A 20653-nucleotide genomic window follows, 5' to 3' on the forward strand; every position below is an offset into this window, starting at 1 on the left:
GCTCCAAATCCACCAGACAAAACAAGTTTTGTGTTGTTTTTCATTGATTCTATTATGTTTCTTTGCATTTACTATGAATGCCCGCAGGAAAATGAATCTCATGGTAGTATATGGTGACATGTATGTACTTGGGTAATAAATTTACTTTAAACTTTGAACTTCAAAGTGAGGGTAAGAACAAATGTAGAAGCATTGAACTGAGAGTGAATTGGCCAAAAGTTAGGAAGCTGAGAGTAGAGTTAAAGGGAAGAAAGTGGAAGACGCCAATGGTGGGAGAATTGTTCTTCCTAATTTACTTGAAGAATATGTACTTAGGAACAAGTACAATGTCACGATTTGCAGGTGATATCAAATTAGTGGGTGGCAGGGTGGAGATAGATCTCAATCAAAGGAGATGTAAGGCACACCTTCCCTCCGCTAGCCTGCAGGTCACCCTTGAGCAAGCTGTAGCAGCTACTTAGCTGCCCGGATCAGAGTCACATGAAGCCATGGGATCAGATGGTGGATGGTCATTTGACCAGCTGGTGCACATCATAAGTCCTGGTTATGTGACCTCTGACACCAGGCAGACAATCTCTGAAGATTATTGATAATGGCTGGGGTCACCCTCTTGTCAAGACACTGAATGGAAGAAGGAAATGGCTAACACCTTCTGTTGAAAAATTTGCCAAAAACAATCATGGTCATGAATAAGACCATGATTTCCTGTGTCAATACAATATAGCACATAGTGAAGATAATGACGAGCAAATTAGAGGGAATGGCTGATATTACGGAAAATCTTAATACAAGACAATGTTCCAGCAACATACACAAAATGCTGGTGGAACGCAGCAGGCCAGGCAGCATCTATATGAAGAAGTACAGTCGACGTTTCGGGCCGAGACCCTTCGTCAGGACTAACTGAAAGAGGAGATAGTAAGAGATTTGAAAGTGGGAGGCGGAGGGGGAGATCCGAAGTGATAGAAGAAGACAATGTTCGGTATGAATACAGGACAAGTGGTGGGGAATGAGCTTTAACAAAGAGCAATGAAGTGATGGCCTTTGGAAGTAAATTAGAAACATCAGCTACACTCTGAATGGGACAGAAGAGAAAAGAGATCAGATATACTGGTAAACTGAAGACTGAAAACAACACTAAAACAGCAAGCTGTATTTCTGTCCTCGGACGTAAAAGTTAATGTCAGTCAAGTTATCTTAAACTTTTCACAAGATTGTATTCAGTTTGCACTGGCCTGGACTGCATGTTATTTTTTTTAAAGGGCAGAAGCACTGGAGAATGTACTAATTATTTACATAAAAAAGGGGGCCAGAACAAATAGACAGGAAAAGACTAGAGTGAGGATAATTTCTATTGGAGAAGAGAAGTCAGGTGGAATGGATGGATGTGGAGAAATGCATCCAGCACAACCCCACCCCCTTACTCCAGACTGTCACTCATACATCCTGATGCACCATCAATGACTCACTCTGAGACGTAAGAAGCGAGATATCGGCTTTTATTGACTGGAAGAATGAACAACACTACATCCTGGGGAATGAGGCCGGGCACAGGCCTCAATCGCCTTTATACAGGGGTCTGTGGGAGGAGCCACAGGAGCAGTCCAGACAGGTATATGTAGTTCACCACACATCCCACAAACTAAATACCCAGTGAGGGGTTAGAACATGGGACTCATCATCACAGGTTGTGTTGGAGGGAAATTGCAGGGATATTCTGGGAGAGATATTGGATAGCGAAAGGGATTGGAAAAATACACAGGGAAGCTGAGAGCAGGTGGGCAGAATGGGGAGGCTGGAGATGGGAAGAAACACTGTAGACCACATGGGCTGAATGGCTGTTTCTACACTGAATCAGTTCCTGTACTTTCATTTTGATAGTTACCTGTCACAAGAAATAATCTGGGGTTAAAAAACAAAGCACGAAAATAAATGTGATAATGAAACAAATGTAATTATAAACCATGTGGGATGATTATTTTTCTTACTGAGAAACAAGACATCAGAACACACTGATGAGGAATCATTGACATACCGGTAAATTTTATTTCTCTCTCCACTGGCACTGCCTTACCTGCTGAGCATTTCCAGTGTTCTTTTGTATTTATTTCACATTTTCAGCATTCACACTATTTTGCTTTTGGTCTTTCTCATCGTTAAGCTCTTGAGATCCTGATATCTGGTTGCATTGCATAAAAATTAAAAATGAAAAACACTCTTCCCTTCTGTGGTGAGCAGTCTGACTCATTTCCATTTTGGAGTCATCTACATTCAAAGGGCATTGCTTCATTACGCCAGTCCTGCCAAAGGGTTTTGGCCGGAAACATCGACTGTACTCTTTCCCATAGATGCTGCCTGGCCTGCTGAGTTCCTCCAGCATTGTGTGTGCTGCTACATTACGTATTCTTAGTTAGTTTATTTGCCGCTAATTGCTCTATTACACTTTTTTCTTCTCAAGTTAATTCTATAAGAAAACTCACCTATCTAATCACACCCAATCTTTTCTGGCATATTCTTCTCCTTACTCTCTGTCGATCAAGATACAGAGTCTATACGTCAGTCATGGAGCAGCCAGGAACTGAGTTTGTACTTCTACAAGTTTTGGAAAGGATTTGAATAAATTTCCAAGTTTCAGGCAGGCTATTTCACTCACCCAATGATCCTGTGTAGTGGCTTGCTCTTCCTTTTGTTGCTGGGATCCTTTACAAACTAAGGAGGAAAACCACTGTTAATCTTCAGAATCAGGTTTCACATCACCGGCATGTGTCGTGAAATTTGTTAACTTTATGGCAGCAGTACAATGAAATACATGATAAATAAATACAGGGAAAATATGGAGTTATATTAAGTATATGTACTGTCTATTAACTAGTTAGAATAAGTAGTGCAAAATAACAGAAAGAAAAAAAGTAGAGAGGTAGTGGGTTCAATGTCCACTTAGAAATCGGATGGCAAATCCTGAATCACTGAGTGTGTGCCTTCAGGCTTCTGTACCTCCTTCCCAATGGTAACAATGCGAAGAGGGCATGTTGTGGATGGTGGGATCCTTAATGATGGATGCCTTCCCAAGGCACCGCTTGTTGAAGATGACTTGGATACTATGGAGGCTGGTACCCGTGATAGTGCTGACTAATCTTACAAGTTTCTGCAACTTATTTCTATATTCTGCGGAATTCCCCCCTCCCATACCAGATGGTGATGCAGCCAGTCACAATGCTCTCCACAGTACACTTGTACAGGTTTTCAAGTGTTTTAATTGACAAATCAAATCTCCTCGAACTCCTAATGAAATATGCCACTCTCTTGCCTTCTTTGTAGCTGCATCAAAATGTTTCAGGTCAGGTCAGGTCTTCAGAGAGGCCTAAACAGGTAGCTAAGGGAGTTTGTAAGGATTTTAATTGTATGAATATGTAAAAGATACCTGCTAAAATCCAAAATCTGAGATGCAAAGGGAAACATAGAAAACCTACAGCACAATCCAGGCCCTTTGGCCCACAAAGCTATGCTGAACATGTACTTACTTTAGAAATTACCCATAGTCCTCTATTTTTCTAAGCTCCATGTACCTATTCAAGAGTCTCTTCAAAGACCCTATCATACCTGCGAACACCACCGTCACCAGCAGCCCATTCCACACACTCACCACTCTCTGCGTAAAAAAAATTACCCCTGACATCTCCTCTGTACCTGCTTCCAAGCACCTTAAAACTGTGCCCTCTTGTGTTAGCTATTTCAGTCCTGGGAAAAAAAGCCTCTGACTATCCACACGATCAATGCCTCTCATCATCTTATACACCTCTATCAGGTCATCTATCATCCTTCGTCGCTGCAAGGAGAAAAGGCCAAGTTCACTCAACCAAAGTTGGGAGTTCTTGTGTAGAACACCCTCAAGGTCAACTTGCAGTTTCTCCACACGTGCGAGATGGAGAAACTGAACTCTGTATCCAAATTCTATGGATGTTTGAACATCAATTGAATTCTCATCTACAACAACGAAAATTAGATGAAGTTCAGGCATAGATTAGTCACAATTTAATTGGAAGGGGTTAGTGGACCTTCCTCCTCTCCAATCCCTGTGCTGGAGCTCACAAACACAATCATCTCACTGAGTGCTTAAATGGCGACTCTGGTGTGATGTAATACATTAGTTGAAAAGTGACTATGGGAAATACACTCAGTAAACACTTTAACAGGTTACTAAATAACTCGATAGGATGGCTACCGTCGCTGTAGCACGTCCAGTTCAATGTTTGATATGTTGTGTGGACAGAGATGCTCTTCTGCACATCTCTGTAGTAACGCATGGTTCTTTGATTTACAGTCGCCTTCCTGTTAGCTTGAACCAGTCTGCCCATTCTCCTCTGACCTCTCTCATTAACAAGGCATTTTCACACACAGAACCGCCACTCACTGAATTTTTTAATGTTTCTCGTAGCATTCTCTGTAAACTCCAGAGACTACAGAGTGTGAGAATCCTGGGAGATCAGCAGTTTCTGAGATACTCAAACCACCCTGCCTGGACCAACAATCATTCCACAGTCAAAGCCACTTAGATTACATATCTTTCCCGTTCTGATGCTTGGTCAGAACTACAGCTGAACTTCTAGATCATGCCTGTTTGCTTTTATACGTCGAGTTGCAGCCACATGATTTGCCAACTAGATATTTGCAGGAATGAGCAGCTGTACAGGTGTATATAATAAAGTGGTCAATTAGTCTATTTTTCTAATGAATAGTCATCAGGAAAAGTTAGATATTATTTTCAATGAAGCAATGATTCTTACTCACTTTTGAGATATGAAAAATAGCATTTAAGATTAACATTCATTACTTTCAGTATTATCTGACTCGTCTAATTACGGCAAACTGCCACCCTCTTTTAGTGAGGCATCTATTATTCTTTTATTAAAAAAGGGTAAAGACCCAACAGAGTGTTCCTCATATAGGCCGATTTCTTTGCTTAATGTTGATGTTAAAATCTTGGCCAAAGTTTTGGCTTATAGATTAGAAACTGTTATTCCCTCCATTATTTCTGATGATCAAACTGGTTTTATTAAAAACCGTCTTCCTTTTTTTAACACTCGGCATTTATTTAACATTTTATATTCACCTCCAACTGGGATTCCTGAATGTGTCATTTCCCTCGATGCGGAGAAAGCATTTGATCGTATAGAGTGGAACTACCTTTTTGCAGTTTTAGAAAAATTTGACTTCGGTCAAAGTTTTATCTCTTGGATCAAATTGCTGTATTTGTGTCCTACTGCCTCTGTTTTAACTAACTTTCAGAAATCCCAGTTATTTAACCTCAAACGTGGCACCCGTCAGGGATGCCCTTTAAGTCCCTTTCGCTTTGATTTGGCTATGGAACCTTTGGCGATAGCATTTCGAAATTGTCCTGAATTGACCGGGATTTGGAGAGGGGGTGTTGAGCATAAAGTTTCTCTTTATGCTGATGACTTATTACTTTTTCTTTCAAATCTGTCTACATCCTTACCTCCAATGTTTTCACTTCTTGACAAGTTTAGCCAGTTCTCTGGATATAAACTTAATTTACATAAGAGCGAACTTTTCCCAATTAATAAAGAAGCACAAGAATTAACATTTCGTGATCTCCCTTTCAAATTAGTTCATAATCAATTTACTTATCTTGGGATTACAGTCACAAGGAAGTTTAAAGATCTCTTTTGTGAAAATTTTGCCAATTTTTCATATACTATAAAACAGAGTCTGTTACAACGGTCACCTCTATCTATGTCTTTGGTAGGTCGTATTAATGTTGTTAAAATGTATGTTCTCCCTAAACTTTTATATTTATTTCAATCAATCCCAATTTTTATTCCTAAATCTTTTTTTGATTCCTTAGACTCTATTATTTTGTCATATCTGTGGAAGAATAAGCGCTCTAGAATTAATAAAGTTTATCTCCAAAAATCTAAAAAAGAGGGTGGCATGGCTTTACCTAACTTTCGTTTATATTATTGGGCAGCCAATATATGTTGTGCTACCTTTTGGTCTTTTTTCCAAGGCCAACCCGAGTGCCCTAATTGGGTGGCAATGGAGTTGAGCTCCACTAAAGAATTATCTATCTCTGCACTTCTTGGCTCTGTACTCCCTAGTAGTTTGTCCAGATTAATAGTTAATCCTCTTGTTAGACACACTTTGCATATATGGGCTCAGTTTAGGAAATTTTATGGTTTCCATGGTTTTTCCTTTTCTAGCCCTATCTTACATAATCACCTTTTTTTACCTACTACGTATGACTCAGCATTCCAGGATTGGTATAGCAAGGGCATTAGACATTTTGAAGATCTTTTTATTGATAATCGCTTTGCTTCTTTTCAACAGCTCTCTGCTAAGTTCAATCTGCCCAATGCTCATTTTTTTAGATATCTCCAAATTAGACACTTTGTTACTCCTTTAATTCCTAACTTCCCTGAAATGCCTGAGAAAAATGTTATGGACTTATTTCTTTCTATTAATCCACTAGGTAAAGGTTTAGTATCATTTATTCGTGATAAATTAGCAGCCTTACGACGTGCCCCTGTGGATAAAATTAAAATGGCATGGGAGCATGATTTAAATACCTCCTTATCTGATGAGACTTGGGACTCGATTCTCAAATCAGTTAATTCAACCTCTCTTTGTGCTCGCCATTGCCTTTTACAGTTTAAGATTGTTCATAGAGCCCATATGTCTAAATCTAAACTATCTCGATTTTACCCTAACATTAGTCCAGTTTGTGATAAATGCAAAAGGGGCGAGGCCTCTCTCATTCATATGTACTGGTTTTGTCCTAGCTTGGAGAAATTCTGGAAAGATGTCTTCATAACGTTATTGCATATTCTGAATCACCACCTAGAACCTAACCCTTTAATTGCTTTGTTCGGTTTCTGGGGTGAGACAGATTTACGTCTGAGTTCGACTAAGTGTCGAATATTATCTTTTGCCTCTCTCCTGGCTAGACGTTTAATCCTCCTTAGATGGAGGGATGTTGCCCCGCCCACGCATGCTCAATGGCTTAACGATATTATGTCCTGCTTAGACCTTGAAAAAATTCATTATTCAGTTCTTAATTCGGATTTAAAGTTCCACAAGGTCTGGGGACCTTTTATTGAGTACTTTCACAACCTTCCTCTTGACTAGGGTTTTTTTTCGGTCCCTTGCTTTCAGCTCCTTTTTCTTTTTTTTTGGTAGTAGGCATTAATATCTTCTGTTGCTAAGTGTATTTACAGTTTTGGGGGTTTGATTGTCCTGATTTATATTCTCTATATTGTGTTGTGGTTGGTCTGGAGTTTTTTTTTGTTGCGGGGCTTGGGGAGGATACTAATTTTACATGTCTTCAATTTGGGTGCTTTCTCAATTATCTTTCTTTGTATCATATTATTATTGTATGTTTATTTTTGCACTGTATCAATGTTCTTCATTTTGATCTGGGTTTTTTTTTATCTGTAGCTATGTAGAAAATGTATAAAAAAAACGAATAAAAAAAGATTAACACTCGAGGTTAATTATATTCATGAAAATCAATCCAAAGACAGACACATCACATTTCGAGTTACCTGAGATTACATCGTGCTTACCTCTTCGCGTTTTCACAACGAGGCACAAGATGATGACAGCAGCAGCGAGTACAACGGGTGGTATAATGACTTCATTCACTGGGAGCCTGTCTGTAGCTGTGGACAAGAGCAGAAGGAACCGTTTTGTGGTGCCCTGAGCCATCATGTCCATTCAATATCTTGACTGATGACCCACCTTAACTCACTCACTCCTCCACGCCATATCTCTTACTCCTGGGTTTCCAAATAACTTTCAGCCTCACCTCTGAATGTCGCTCATTGACTGAGGTTTTAATCCTTTGAGAGGGAGCCAAAGGTTCACAACACAAAGAATGGGGAAATTCTCCTTGATGTTAATCCTAAACTATGACCACTCCGCATCCCGAAGCTATGTCCCATCCTCAAATGCAAGCTATTTTGTTCTAATTTTCTCTTCATCCTCAAAGCTAGTCCACATTGAAGGAACAAAACACATTTTGGAGGATGGCTCTGCAGAACACCCTTACTGAGTCTGAAAGGGTGATCTTGAGCTTCCAATCATACTTTTCATTTTGTCTTCTACACTGCTCCAATGAAGAAGGACTGTATCAGGAATTTGATCCCCTGGGATTTAATATCGAATTCAACTATCTCAGATAATCAGGCTCTCTCTCCATTTGGTGTGAGAGCTGATCAGTTCTGATGGAAGGTCAGCAACCATCAGACCTTTTCCCTCCACAGGTACTGTCTGACCGGTTGGGTATTTTCAATAGCTACAGTGCTTTTAACTCACTACACCAGAGTAAGAATCAGGGTTATTTTCACTGAATGGCACAAAGACAAAATTACTATAAATTACAAAATAAACCAGCATTGTATTTCTGGTAACGTTCTTGTCTCACCTCCCTCTATGTGCACCTCCTACAGATAGAACAACTGTTATTAGCAAACCAGGATCTCCTCACAGTCCACAAACACTCCCTGTTTTTCCTGCACTTTACCCCTCTTCTGCAACTTAGAACACACCATGTTTAGAGCTTTACTTTGATGAAAGGCTACGGACCTGAAATATTCTTTGTGTCTTGCTCCATTGATGCAGACTGCCCTGATAAGCATTTTCTGTTCTCTATCAATTTGCCAGTCCCTTGTGCACTTCCTTCAATGTAACGTGTCCTTAAGGAGACCAAGAGCACAACTGAGATCTGTATGTTTGTGGCAAGACTCTTTCATTCTCCCTCAGTTCTCATGCAAAGTCCTTGTCCCAAAACTTTGACAAATCCTTTATCCCACTTATGCTGCCTGACCCAAGGTTTCCCCAATAGTTTTCTTTTTGCAACAGACCCCAGCATCTGATGACTTGAATATTGATTTCTTCTCCCGGTAAAAAAAACTCCCTCCTGTTCCCCTCTTCTTATATTCACCACTTTTGCCCCTTACTTCTTCTCACCTGCCGATCATCTCCTCCTGGGTCCCCCTCTCCTTCCCTTTCTCCTATGGTCCACACTCTTCTCCTCTCAGATTCCTTCATCTCCAACCCTTTACCTGTCCCACCCACCTGGCTTCACCTATCACCTTCTAACTAGTACCCCTTCCATTTCTCCCTTCTTATTCTTTCATCTTCCCCCTTCCTTTCTAGACCTGAAGAAGGATCTCAGTCCAAAGCATCAAATGTTTGTTAATTTCCATAGATGCTGCCTGACCTGCTGAGTTTCTCTCCCATTCTATGTGTGTTGCTTTGGAGTTCCAGCATCTGCAGATTTTTTCATATTTGTGACCTGCAGTCTTTTGTGCCTCTGTCATTTTTGTACTCCGCACCCTTACAACACGGAGCAACATCCTCTCTGTCTCTCTAGTTGCTTCTTGTACCTGCACATTAACATTTTAGTAATTGACTTACAAGGACACCCAAAGTATTAATACTTCATACCTTCCCTCCATTTAAGAGAAATTTGTTGTCAGGTATAGCAATTCGAGGCTGAAAGAAACTGCAAAGCTGTGAACTCTGTCAGTCCACCACAAAATCCAGCCTCTCCTCCTTTGACTTTGCCGTGGGAAAGCACTTAGCACAATCAACAACCTCTCCCACTCTGGTCACTTTCCTACATCTTACCCCCATCTGCAACGTTAAAATGACTGATAGCACTGACACAAAAAAAGACTATAGGACGTCCCAATTATAATACTGATGACAAGAGCTACACGTGGCTTTATCAAGCTCCCCGGTATGAGTACAACTGGCACCTACCAGGCCATGTGAAAAATTGCCAAGGTTCCAAAAAGTAGGAGAAATCCAATCGTCCTCATTACTGCCCAGTCTTTGCTCACCCACCGCAGGAAGCTCACCCTGCTCATGCTACCAAGACACACTTGCTCACCCATAATGTCCTGATGCATGGGAAGTTTGAATGTCACCAGGTCTACTCCATTCAAGACCTCGACACAGGCTTGGTAGCAAAGGACCAAGCTGAATTCTAGAGGTAAGCCAAAAGCAATTGCTATTAACATTGACAAACAAGAGAAAATCTGCAGATGCCGGAGATCTGAGCAACACACAAAATGCTGGAGGAGCTCAGCAGGCCAAGCAGCATCTATGGGAAAGAGTAGAGTTGATGTTTCAAGCCGAAACCCTTCAGTGTGTTGCTGTTAACACTGAGGCAGCATTGTTCCAAGTCAGCAACTCAAAGAGCCAAGAGTGATAAATAGAAACGTAAAGGTGTAAAAGGAGTGAGATTTTCAACAAAGGCGAATCTAAACATCTACTCTTGACATTCAAGATCAGTAAACATCTGAGTCCCCCGCCACCAACATCCTGTGAGTATACCTCACTGGAACTAATCACATAGTTTTGTGGCTGCACACAAATGTAAGAGGCTTGGTAATCATCAGAGTGTGACTCAACTCTTCACACCTTATTCAGGAGAGAGATATATGTGAATGACTTTCCACTTGCATGGATGAAGGAAGTACTCAATAATCCAGAGTAACTCAGCCCACCTAACTCCCTAAAATCTGACACTGACATCACACTGTATAAACACTTGCCTAGACACTGACATCACACTGTATAAACATCTGCATACTCACTGGGATCACACTGTATAAACACTTGCATACACACTGGCATCACACTGTATAAACATCTACCCAGACACTGACATCACACTGTATAAACATCTGCATACTCACTGGGATCACACTGTATAAACACTTGCATACACACTGGCATCACACTGTATAAACATCTACCCAGACACTGACATCACACTGTATAAACACTTGCCTAGACACTGACATCACACTGTATAAACATCTGCATACTCACTGGCATCACACTGTATAAACACTTGCATACACACTGGCATCACACTGTATAAACATCTGAATACACACTGACATCACACTGTATAAACACTTGCATACACACTGGCATGACACTGTATAAACATCTGCATACTCACTGGGATCACACTGTATAAACATCTGCCCAGACACTGGCATCACACTGTATAAACATCTGCCTAGACACTGACATCACACTGTATAAACACTTGCATACACACTGGCATCACACTGTATAAACATCTGAATACACACTGACATCACACTGTATAAACATCTGCCCAGACACTGGCATCACACTGTATAAACATCTGCCTTGACACTGTATAAACATCTGCCCAGACACTGACATCACACTGTATAAACATCTGCATACTCACTGGCATCACACTATATAAACATCTGCCCAGACACTGGCATCACACTGTATAAAGATCTGCATACTCACTGGCATCACACTGTATAAACATCTGCCCAGACACTGGCATCACACTGTATAAACATCTGCATACTCACTGGGATCACACTGTATAAACACTTGCATACACACTGGCATCACACTGTATAAACATCTGAATACACACTGACATCACACTGTATAAACATCTACCCAGACACTGACATCACACTATTTAAACATCTGCCCAGACACTGGCATCACACTGTATAAACATCTGCATACTCACTGGCATCACACTATATAAACATCTGCCCAGACACTGGCATCACACTGTATAAAGATCTGCATACTCACTGGCATCACACTGTATAAACATCTGCCCAGACACTGGGATCACACTGTATAAACACTTGCATACACACTGGCATCACACTGTATAAACATCTACCCAGACACTGACATCACACTATTTAAACATCTGCCCAGACACTGACATCACACTGTATAAACATCTGCCTAGACACTGACAACACACCGTATAAACTTCTGCCCAGACACTGGCATCACACTGTATAAACATCTGCCTTGACACTGTATAAACATCTGCCCAGACACTGGCATCACACTGTATAAACATCTGCCCAGACACTGGCATCGCACTGTTTAAACATCTACCCAGACACTGACATCACACTATTTAAACATCTGCCCAGACACTGACATCACACTGTATAAACATCTGCCTAGACACTGACAACACACTGTATAAACTTCTGCCCAGACACTGGCATCACGCTGTATAAACATCTGCTCAGACATTGGCATCGCACTGTTTAAACATCTACCCAGACACTGACATCACACTGTTTAACATCTGCCCACACACTGACAACACACCGTATAAACATCTGCCTAGACACTGACATCACACTTTTTAAACATCTGCCCAGACACTGCCATCACTTTGTATAAACATCTGCCCAGACACTGGCATCACACTGTATAAACATCTTGCCAGACACTGACATCACACTATATAAACATCTGCTTGCACACTGACATCACACTGCATAAACATCTGTCCAGACATTGGCACCACACCGTATAAACATCTGTCTAGGCACTGACATCACACCGTATAAACATCTGTCCAGACATTGGCACCACACCGTATAAACATCTGTCTAGGCACTGACATCACACCGTATAAACATCTGCCCAGACACTGGCATCACATCGTATAAACATCTGTCTAGGCACTGACATCACACTGTATAAACATCTGCCTAGACACTGACATCACACTGTATAAACATCTGCCCAGACACTGGCATCACATCGTATAAACATCTGCCTAGACACTGACATCACACTGTATAAATGTCTGCCCAGACACTAACTTAGTTTCAGTGTGTACCATCTACTGAATTGTTATTGCTGAGTCTATTCCTATTCCCTCTCCAAATCCCATGGCTTCTTCCACCAGGAAGGACAAGGGTACTATACAGATGTAGGAGAATACTTGTATGCTCCACGCACCCCCACCCCACCTCCCAAATTCACACAACATTCTGACACAGAAGTACATCACCATTACTTCAACTTTGCTGGGTCAAGTCCCGAAAATCCCTATCCAGCAGCATTGTGAGAGCACCTTCACCTTCACCACAAGGACTATAGCGATTCAAGAAGGGAACGCACCACCCCTTTCTCAAGGAAAATTAGTGATGGGCAGTAACTAAACATTATTTCAATGACATTTGCCCCTCCAGATGCTGAGGTGATGATTTATTTTTGAAAGGCTGAACTTTGAGCACTGCTGACACAAGAACATAAGAAATTGTAGCAGGAGGAGGCCATCTGGCCCATTGAGCCTGCTCCACTATTCAATAAGATCAGGACTGATCTGGCCATGGGCTCATTTCCACCTACCTGTCTTTTCCTCATAACCTTTAATTCCCCTACTATGCAAAAATCTGTCCAACCTTGTCTTAAATATATTTACTGAGGTAGCCTCCACTGCTTCATTGGGCGGAGAATTCCACAGATCCACCACTCTCTGGGAAAAGCAGTTCCTCCTCATCTCCGTCCTAAATCTACTCCCCCAAATCTTGAGGCTATGTCCCCTAGTTCTAGTCTAACCCACAAGTGGAAAGAACCTTCCTGCTTCTATCTTTTCTATCCCCCTTTCATAATTTTATATGCTTCTATAAGATCTCCTCTCATTATTCTGAATTCCAGCAAGTACAATCCTAGGTGACTCAATCTCTCCTCATTCTCCCTGGAATCAACCTCCTCTGCACCGCCTCCAAAGCCAGTATATCCTTCCTCAAGTAAAGAGACCAGAAATGCACACAGTACTCCAGGTTCAACCTCACCAATACCCCGTACAGTTGCAGCATGACCTATGTTCTTAAATTCAATCCCTCTAGCAATGGAGGCCAACATTCCATTTGCCTTCTTGATAGCCTGCTGCACCTGCAAACCAACCTTTTGTGATTCATGCACAAGCACTCCCAAGTCCCTCTGCACAGCAGCATGCTGCAATAATTTTACCATTTAAATAATAATCTGCTCTTTCATTTTTCCTTCCAAAGTGGATGAACTCACGTTTACTAACATGTTACTGAACCTACAAGGGAACGTGTTATCTTAGATCTGGTCCTGTGCAATGAGACAAGTAAAACTTGTGATCTTGTAGTCAGGGATCCTCTTGGAAAGAGTGATCACAGTATGATTGACTTTCTCATACAAGTGGAGGGTGCAATAGTTCAATCTAAAACCAGTGTATTCTGCCTACAATGGGATGAGGGAGGATTTGGCTAGTGTGGACTGAGAACACAGGCTATGTGGTGGGATGGTTGAGGAACAGTGGAAGATTTTCAAAGAGACTTTTTCACAGTGCTCAACCAAAATATATTCCAGTTAAAAGCAAGGACTGTAAGAGTGGGGAGAGCCACCTAGGATAACTAAGGAAATAAAAGAAGGCATCAAACTAAAAGCTCGTGCATGCATGCAAAGTCACCAAGAGTAGGGGGAAACTGGAAGCAACAAAGTACCACTAAGCAAGCAATAGTGAAAGGGAAGATAGATTATGAAAGTAAATGAGCACAAAATATTAAAATGGATAGTAGAAGTTTTTATAATTATATAAAGTGGAAAAGGGTGGCTAAAGTGAACGTAGGTCCTTTGGAGGATGAGAAGGGGAATCGGGCAATGAGGAAATGGCAGAGTCTTTGAATGACTATTTTGTGTCAGTCTTCACAATGGAGGACACCTTTAACATGCCAAAGAGAGATGTTATGGTTGCAATGGGAGGTGAGGGCCTCAATACAATAGCTATCACTACAGAGGTAGTGCTGAGTAAACTTGTGGGCCTGAAGGTAGATAAGTCCCCTGGTCCTGATGGAATGCATCCCAGAGCACTGAAAGAAATGGCAGAAGTTATAACAGAGACTTTGGTGATAATTTACCAAAATTCTCTGGAGTTAGGGCAGGTTCTGGTAGATTGGAAGAAGATGAATATCACACCACTGTTCAAAAAATAATGTAAGCAAAAGACAGGAAACTAAAGGCCAGTTAATTTAACATCTGCAGTTGGGAAAATGCTTGAAGCTATCACTAAAGAAGAAATAGTAAAGCTTCTGGAAAGAAATGGATCCATCAGGCAGATGCAGCATGGATTCAACAAAGGCAGGTCCTGTTTGACAAACTTACTGGAATTCTTTGAGGGTATAAGGAGCACAGTGGACAGAGGGGAACAGATGGATGTTACCTACTTGGATTTCCAGAAGGCATTTGAAAAGGTGCTGCAAAAATGATTTATCCGTAAGATAGGGATGCATAGACTTGGGGGTGATGTATTAGCATGGATAGAGGATTGGTTAACTAATAGAATGCAAAGAGTTGGTATACATGGGTGTTACTCTCGTTGGCAATCATTGGAGAGCTGTGTGCCTCAGGGGTTGCTGCTGGGCCCACTACTGTTCACGGTATATAGTAATGATCTGGAAGAGGGGACTGAATGTAGTGTATCTCATTTTGCTGATGACACTAAATTGAGTGGAAAAGCGAGTTGTGCAGAATCTGCACAGAGATACAGGTAGGTTAAGTGAGTGGGTAAGGGCCAGGCAGATGGAGTATTATGTTGGTAAATATTAGTCATCCACTTTGGAAGGAAAAATGGAAGATCAGTTATTTAAATGTTAAAAAATTGCCGCATGCTGATGTGCAGAGGGACTTGGGAGTGCTTGTTCATAACTCACAAAAGGTTGGTTTGCAGATGCAGCAGGCTATCAAGAAGGCAAATGGGATGTTGACCTTCATTGCTAGAGGGATTGAATTTAAGAGCACGAAGGTTATGCTGCAACTGTACAGGGCAACTGTACTGGTGAGCCCACACTTAGAGTACTATGCATGCACTTCTGATCTCCTTACTTTTTCGTCTTCTTCTTCAAGTGCCTTGAAGCCAATCATGGCTTTCCACATTGAACGATCCCACACAGCGTCAATGATATCTCGCACACTTAGATCTGTTAGTTCTTTCACAGAGTCCATAGAATTTCTTCTTTGTCTTCCTCTTCAGTGTTTCCCAGGCATACGGCCTTGTAACGTAAAGCATTCTATTTCTCCCTTTCTGATGACATGGCCCAGGAATTTAAGTTTCCTCTCATTTAATGTTCTCATTAATGATATTTTTGTATGTGCACGTTGGAGTACTGTCTCATTAGTTACCCTATCTCTATATGATTTTTTCAGCGTTCTTCTAAGAAACCACATTTCTGTTGCTTCTACGAGGAAATCTGCAGATGCTGGAAATTCAAACGACACACACAAAATGCTGGTGGAACACAGCAGGCCAAGCAGCATCTATAGATCATCTTCGACGAAGTGTCTCGGCCCGAAACGTCGACAGTGCTTCTCACTATAGATGCTGCCTGGCCTGCTGTGTTCCACCAGCATTTTGTGTGTGTCGTTTTCTGTTGCTTCTAATTTTCTTTGGAGTTCTGGTGTCATAGTCCATGTTTCTGAAACATACATCAAGATTGACCAGATGTAACATTTTAGTAGCCTAAGCCTTGTTGCTAAAGAAATGTGTCTATTGAGAAAAATGGGTTTCATTTTTTGGAAGTTGGTTTTGGCAATGGCAAATCTTCTTTTTATTTCTACTTTAGCTTAGCATCTTGTGATATAAAGCTACCAAGTTAATTAAAGCTGGTCTTTTGTTCAATCTCTTGGTTACCAATGTACAATTGGCAGTTGGGAGAATTCTGCTGTTTTGATATTACCATACATTTGGATTTTTTACAGTTGATTGTTAGACCCAAATCTGCACTTGTTTGTACTACTTTGTCTAGGAGGATTTGTAGGTCTTCTGCAGCACTTGCTATTAGGGTGCTATCATCTGCATATCTTATATTGTTGATGTTAACACCTCCAATTTTTATCCCATCTAGGTCTTCTATTTCTCTGAGAATTACTTCACTACAGATATTAAATAATTATGGTGAGGCAATGCATCCCTGTCTAACTCCTCTTTAAATTTTAGTCCAACTGCTTATATTATCATCAATTTTTACCGCCACCGTTTTGTTCCAATATAAATTTTGAAGCAGTTGTTGGTCCCTTCCGTCAATTTTTAGTTTAGCAAGAATTTGGAATAATCTTTCATGTTGCACTTTGTCGAATGCTTTAGTGAAATCAATAAAACATAAAAAGACATAATTTTGATATTCAATTGCCCTTTCTGAAAGCATTTGTACCATGAAAATTGTGTTTCTAGTTCCTCTGTCCTCAATAAACCCATATAGCAGTTTAGAAGTTTCTGGCCTTAACTTGTTTTTGATTCAACTCAGAACAATGCTCAACAAAATCTTTATAACGTGACTCATAAGACTGATTGTTCTATAATCTCTGCAGTCAAGAGTTCCAGGAATTTTAGGCAGAGTTATAAATACTGATTTCAAGAGATCGTCAGGCAATACACCAGACTCATATATGCCATTAAACAGTTCAAAAAGAATATCTATGCCCAGATCTTCTAGGGCTTGTTATCATTTCCACTGATATTTCATCAGGTCCAGTGGCTTTACCATGTTTCATGCTTTTCATTGCTTTAGTTATTTCTTCTTTGGTAATAGGAATCATACCCTAGACTAGACGTCGCCCAAGCTTTGCTGTTGTTGTACAAAGACAATCCTCCACCAAAGCTTGGAATCCATCTCCCTGCTGTCGGAGACTTCAGTGTTTTTAGGTGACACCACCACCATTGGTCTGGTTATTTTTCTGGAGCCAAACATTCGCCATAGACAGAGCTCCTTCAGCGAGACAGGGTGCACCCGGACCTAAGCCCTACATGAAGGCGGAGTTGTCTTGGGTGGGAGAAGCTATATAATCGCTATTGGCATTTCTTGATATTTAGTCAGGACCCCATACACCCCCTCCTTACTTGACGAAGGCTTTGGAGATGGTGCAGAGGAAGTTCGCCGGTTCGATTCCAGAGATGGAGGGTTTAGACTATGAGGAGGTATTGAGTTGCTTGGGACTGTACTCACTGGAATTCAGAAGGATGAGAGGAGATCTTATAGAAACATATAAAATTATGAAAGGGATAGATAAGATAGAGGCAGGAAAGTTGTGTCCACTGGTAGGTGAGACTAGAACTAGCGCACATAGCCTCAAGATATGGGGGGTGGGGGGTGGGGGGAGTAGAATGGAGATTAGGAGAATCTGTTTTTCCCAGTTAGTGGTGAATCTGTGGAATTCTCTGCTCAATGAAGCAGTGGAGGCTACCTCAGTAAATATATTTAAGACAAGGTTGGATAGATTTTTGCAAAGTAGGGGAATTAAAGGTTATGGGGGAAAGGCAGGTAGGTGGAGATGAGCCCATGGCCAGATCAGCCATGATCTTACTGAATGACCGGCCAGATGGCCAACTCCTGCTCCTATTTCTTATGTTCTATGTTCTTACGCATTCATCCCCAGGCCAACCCTGACCTCACTTCATCACAGAGAACGTTTTTGCCCTCTGATCAATGTTCCTCAACCTAAAACGTTAACTTTCGTTTCTCTTTCTACAGAAGCTGCTGACCTTTTAGTTGTTTCCAGCAACTTCTGTGTTTACAAATCCCCTCCCACAGGAAAGGTACCTACCCGCTGTAATCCCGGCGTTGATTCCACTCCCAATGTCGATGGCGTTTTCAGTAGCAGGTCGGACCTCTAACGTTAAACTTCCCTTCTCCGTCCCCGTAGAGTCGCTGATGGATAATTCATAAATCCCACTGTCGTTGATCTGCAGGTCTCTCAGTAACAGTGAAGCGTTCTCCGGGAAAAGCAGCGCCCGGTGTTTATATGGTTCAGAGACAGTGATGTACCATCTACCGTCATTGAGGTGACATTCTTGCCCCGGGAAGCAGGTGTATTCCACACATACACTAGCGTTCCCGCCTCTGGTCCATGTGATCCGCAGATACCCGTGTGGGTCCGGGACTGTGTAAGAGACGGGCAGGAGCACGGACTGGCCGGCGGTTCCATTCACTCTGTCCTGATGCACCCTCAGTGCTAGAGCGGCTAAAGGTGGATATGGGAATTGTTGTAATATGAAGTGGCGACATTTAAACAATAAACACAAGTACAGTACTGTTTGGGCTGCAGAGTGTAACTAACCGAAATAAATCCTGTCGGTGTTTCACACATCTCACCCCCGCGCGGTGTTCTTGGCCCCATAACGGGATTCTTCTGTTCCCCGGGTCAGCGAGGCCAAGCTGATCCCCAACATCAGTCCGAGCCCGGGACATTCACAGTTAACAGCCCACCGGTCCCCGGGGAAGGACCGACCGGCGCGGTAGTTCTGTACCTTCCCGTCACCGTTATACACTGACTGGTGGGCAGCGCCGGGGTTGCGGGGTCGTGGAACAGAAGCGGGAGAACCGGCTCTGTTCCTACCTCGGAATCATCCCAGGCAGTTCTGATTTGGACAGTTGTGAATCTGATTCGAATCAGTCAACTCAGGAGGCCAGTCTGTCCATCAAGCCGCAACCGGCTCTTTAAAAGATCAATCACGCCGGGATCGCCGGTCACTCTTTCCTATAGACTTGTTATACTATTTACACAAAGTCCGAACATGAACGAGCTTTGCACCTGCGGGAGTTACTGAACCGACGGATTATTCCATTTAATTCACCAGCACATCTACATCCCAAGTCAACACCACAACACAGAACCCCGGTAACTCACCGGTAACAGCAGAGAGGTAAGTGAAAAGGCAGAGGCCGCACACTCCAGGAGCCTCTGCACAGCGCATGGTGCCGCGGCCTGTGTTGAACTGTTGAGTTCACGGAGCGAATGTTCTGCCGCTGTCCGTGCGGAGTTATCCACAGCGATGTCATCCAGTCTCGGGTCCCGGGAGCGGGCGAGGTTCCAGCCTCAACAACCCTCTGATTCACGGATGCTCATTGTTTTAATCTGTGGGGAAAGTCGGGTCCTATCCGGTGACTTTGGCTTCCTGCAGCTTGCGGACCCCACACCGCAACTTCAGCCGAATGGTGGAAGCGATCATTTAACTCGCTCGCTCGGCGTCTCTTATCTGCCCGATCTCGGAACGGAAGTCCGGAATGGAAATACGTTAGCGCTGATTGTAACGAAGACAAAATTTCTCTCCGGGTGTCCGGCACGGTGGTTTCTGATCGATGACCGGCAGTGGGTCCAAGGGGAAGTGGTCGGGAGCAGAGGGAAAGGAGGGTCTTTGGGGTCCAGGGGGCGGTGATCAGAGGCAGGCAGCAGTGGCGGCTGTGAGTTGTACTGAGTATTCCACTGGCCGAACTAGGTCATCACCCGGGACAGTTCACCAAGCCAGTTTCGCACGGGACAGTTCACCAAGCCAGTTTCGCACGGGACAGTTCACCAAGCCAGTTTCGCACGGGACAGTTCACCAAGCCAGTTTCGCACGACAGAGAAGTCATGTTTTAATGTTAAATGTAAGCAAAGCGACATTGACCATTCGTCTCCACGCCGAATCCGTTTCCTGCTTTATTCTCTAAGTGTGAAATTCGATCCCGTGGAGCAAATCCAAGTTTAGTCTTCTGGGGCACTTTGGGTAGTCGCTCCCAACATTACTGGTTAGAATGGACAAATCTCTGTTGCCGCATTTGCTATCCCTTCTTGGAAATCTTAAGGAAAATTGGTGGAATATAGGTTAAAGTCGTAAGTATATGATCAGAGGGGTCACCATGAATTCGCTTCCCAATGGCAGCGGTGAGAAGAGAGCATAGCTTGGGTGGTACCAATCGCTGATGATGGGTGCAGCTTTCTTGTGATAGTGCTCCTTGTAGGTGTGCTCTTTGTAGGTGTGCTCCTTGTAGGTGTGCTCCTTGTAGGT

At 42.4% G+C, this 20653-nt stretch overlaps 1 protein-coding gene across 1 annotated transcript in view; it reads right to left on the reverse strand.

Moving 5' to 3' along the window:
- LOC140718744 (uncharacterized) overlaps positions 1–20149 on the reverse strand; it is a 34591-nt gene extending 14442 nt beyond the window's left edge. The window contains exons 1-4 of the mRNA XM_073032846.1: positions 19513–20149; positions 18430–18846; positions 7581–7676; positions 2654–2709 (exon numbers count right to left, since the gene is read on the reverse strand). Of these exons, the coding sequence (XP_072888947.1) occupies positions 2654–2709; positions 7581–7676; positions 18430–18846; positions 19513–19579 (636 nt within the window). The 5' untranslated portion in view covers positions 19580–20149. The remainder of the gene's footprint in view (positions 1–2653; positions 2710–7580; positions 7677–18429; positions 18847–19512) is intronic.
- Positions 20150–20653: the final 504 nt, after the last annotated feature.

Source organism: Hemitrygon akajei, chromosome 2 (assembly GCF_048418815.1).
Source record: "Hemitrygon akajei chromosome 2, sHemAka1.3, whole genome shotgun sequence".
Classification (NCBI taxonomy): domain Eukaryota; kingdom Metazoa; phylum Chordata; class Chondrichthyes; order Myliobatiformes; family Dasyatidae; genus Hemitrygon; species Hemitrygon akajei.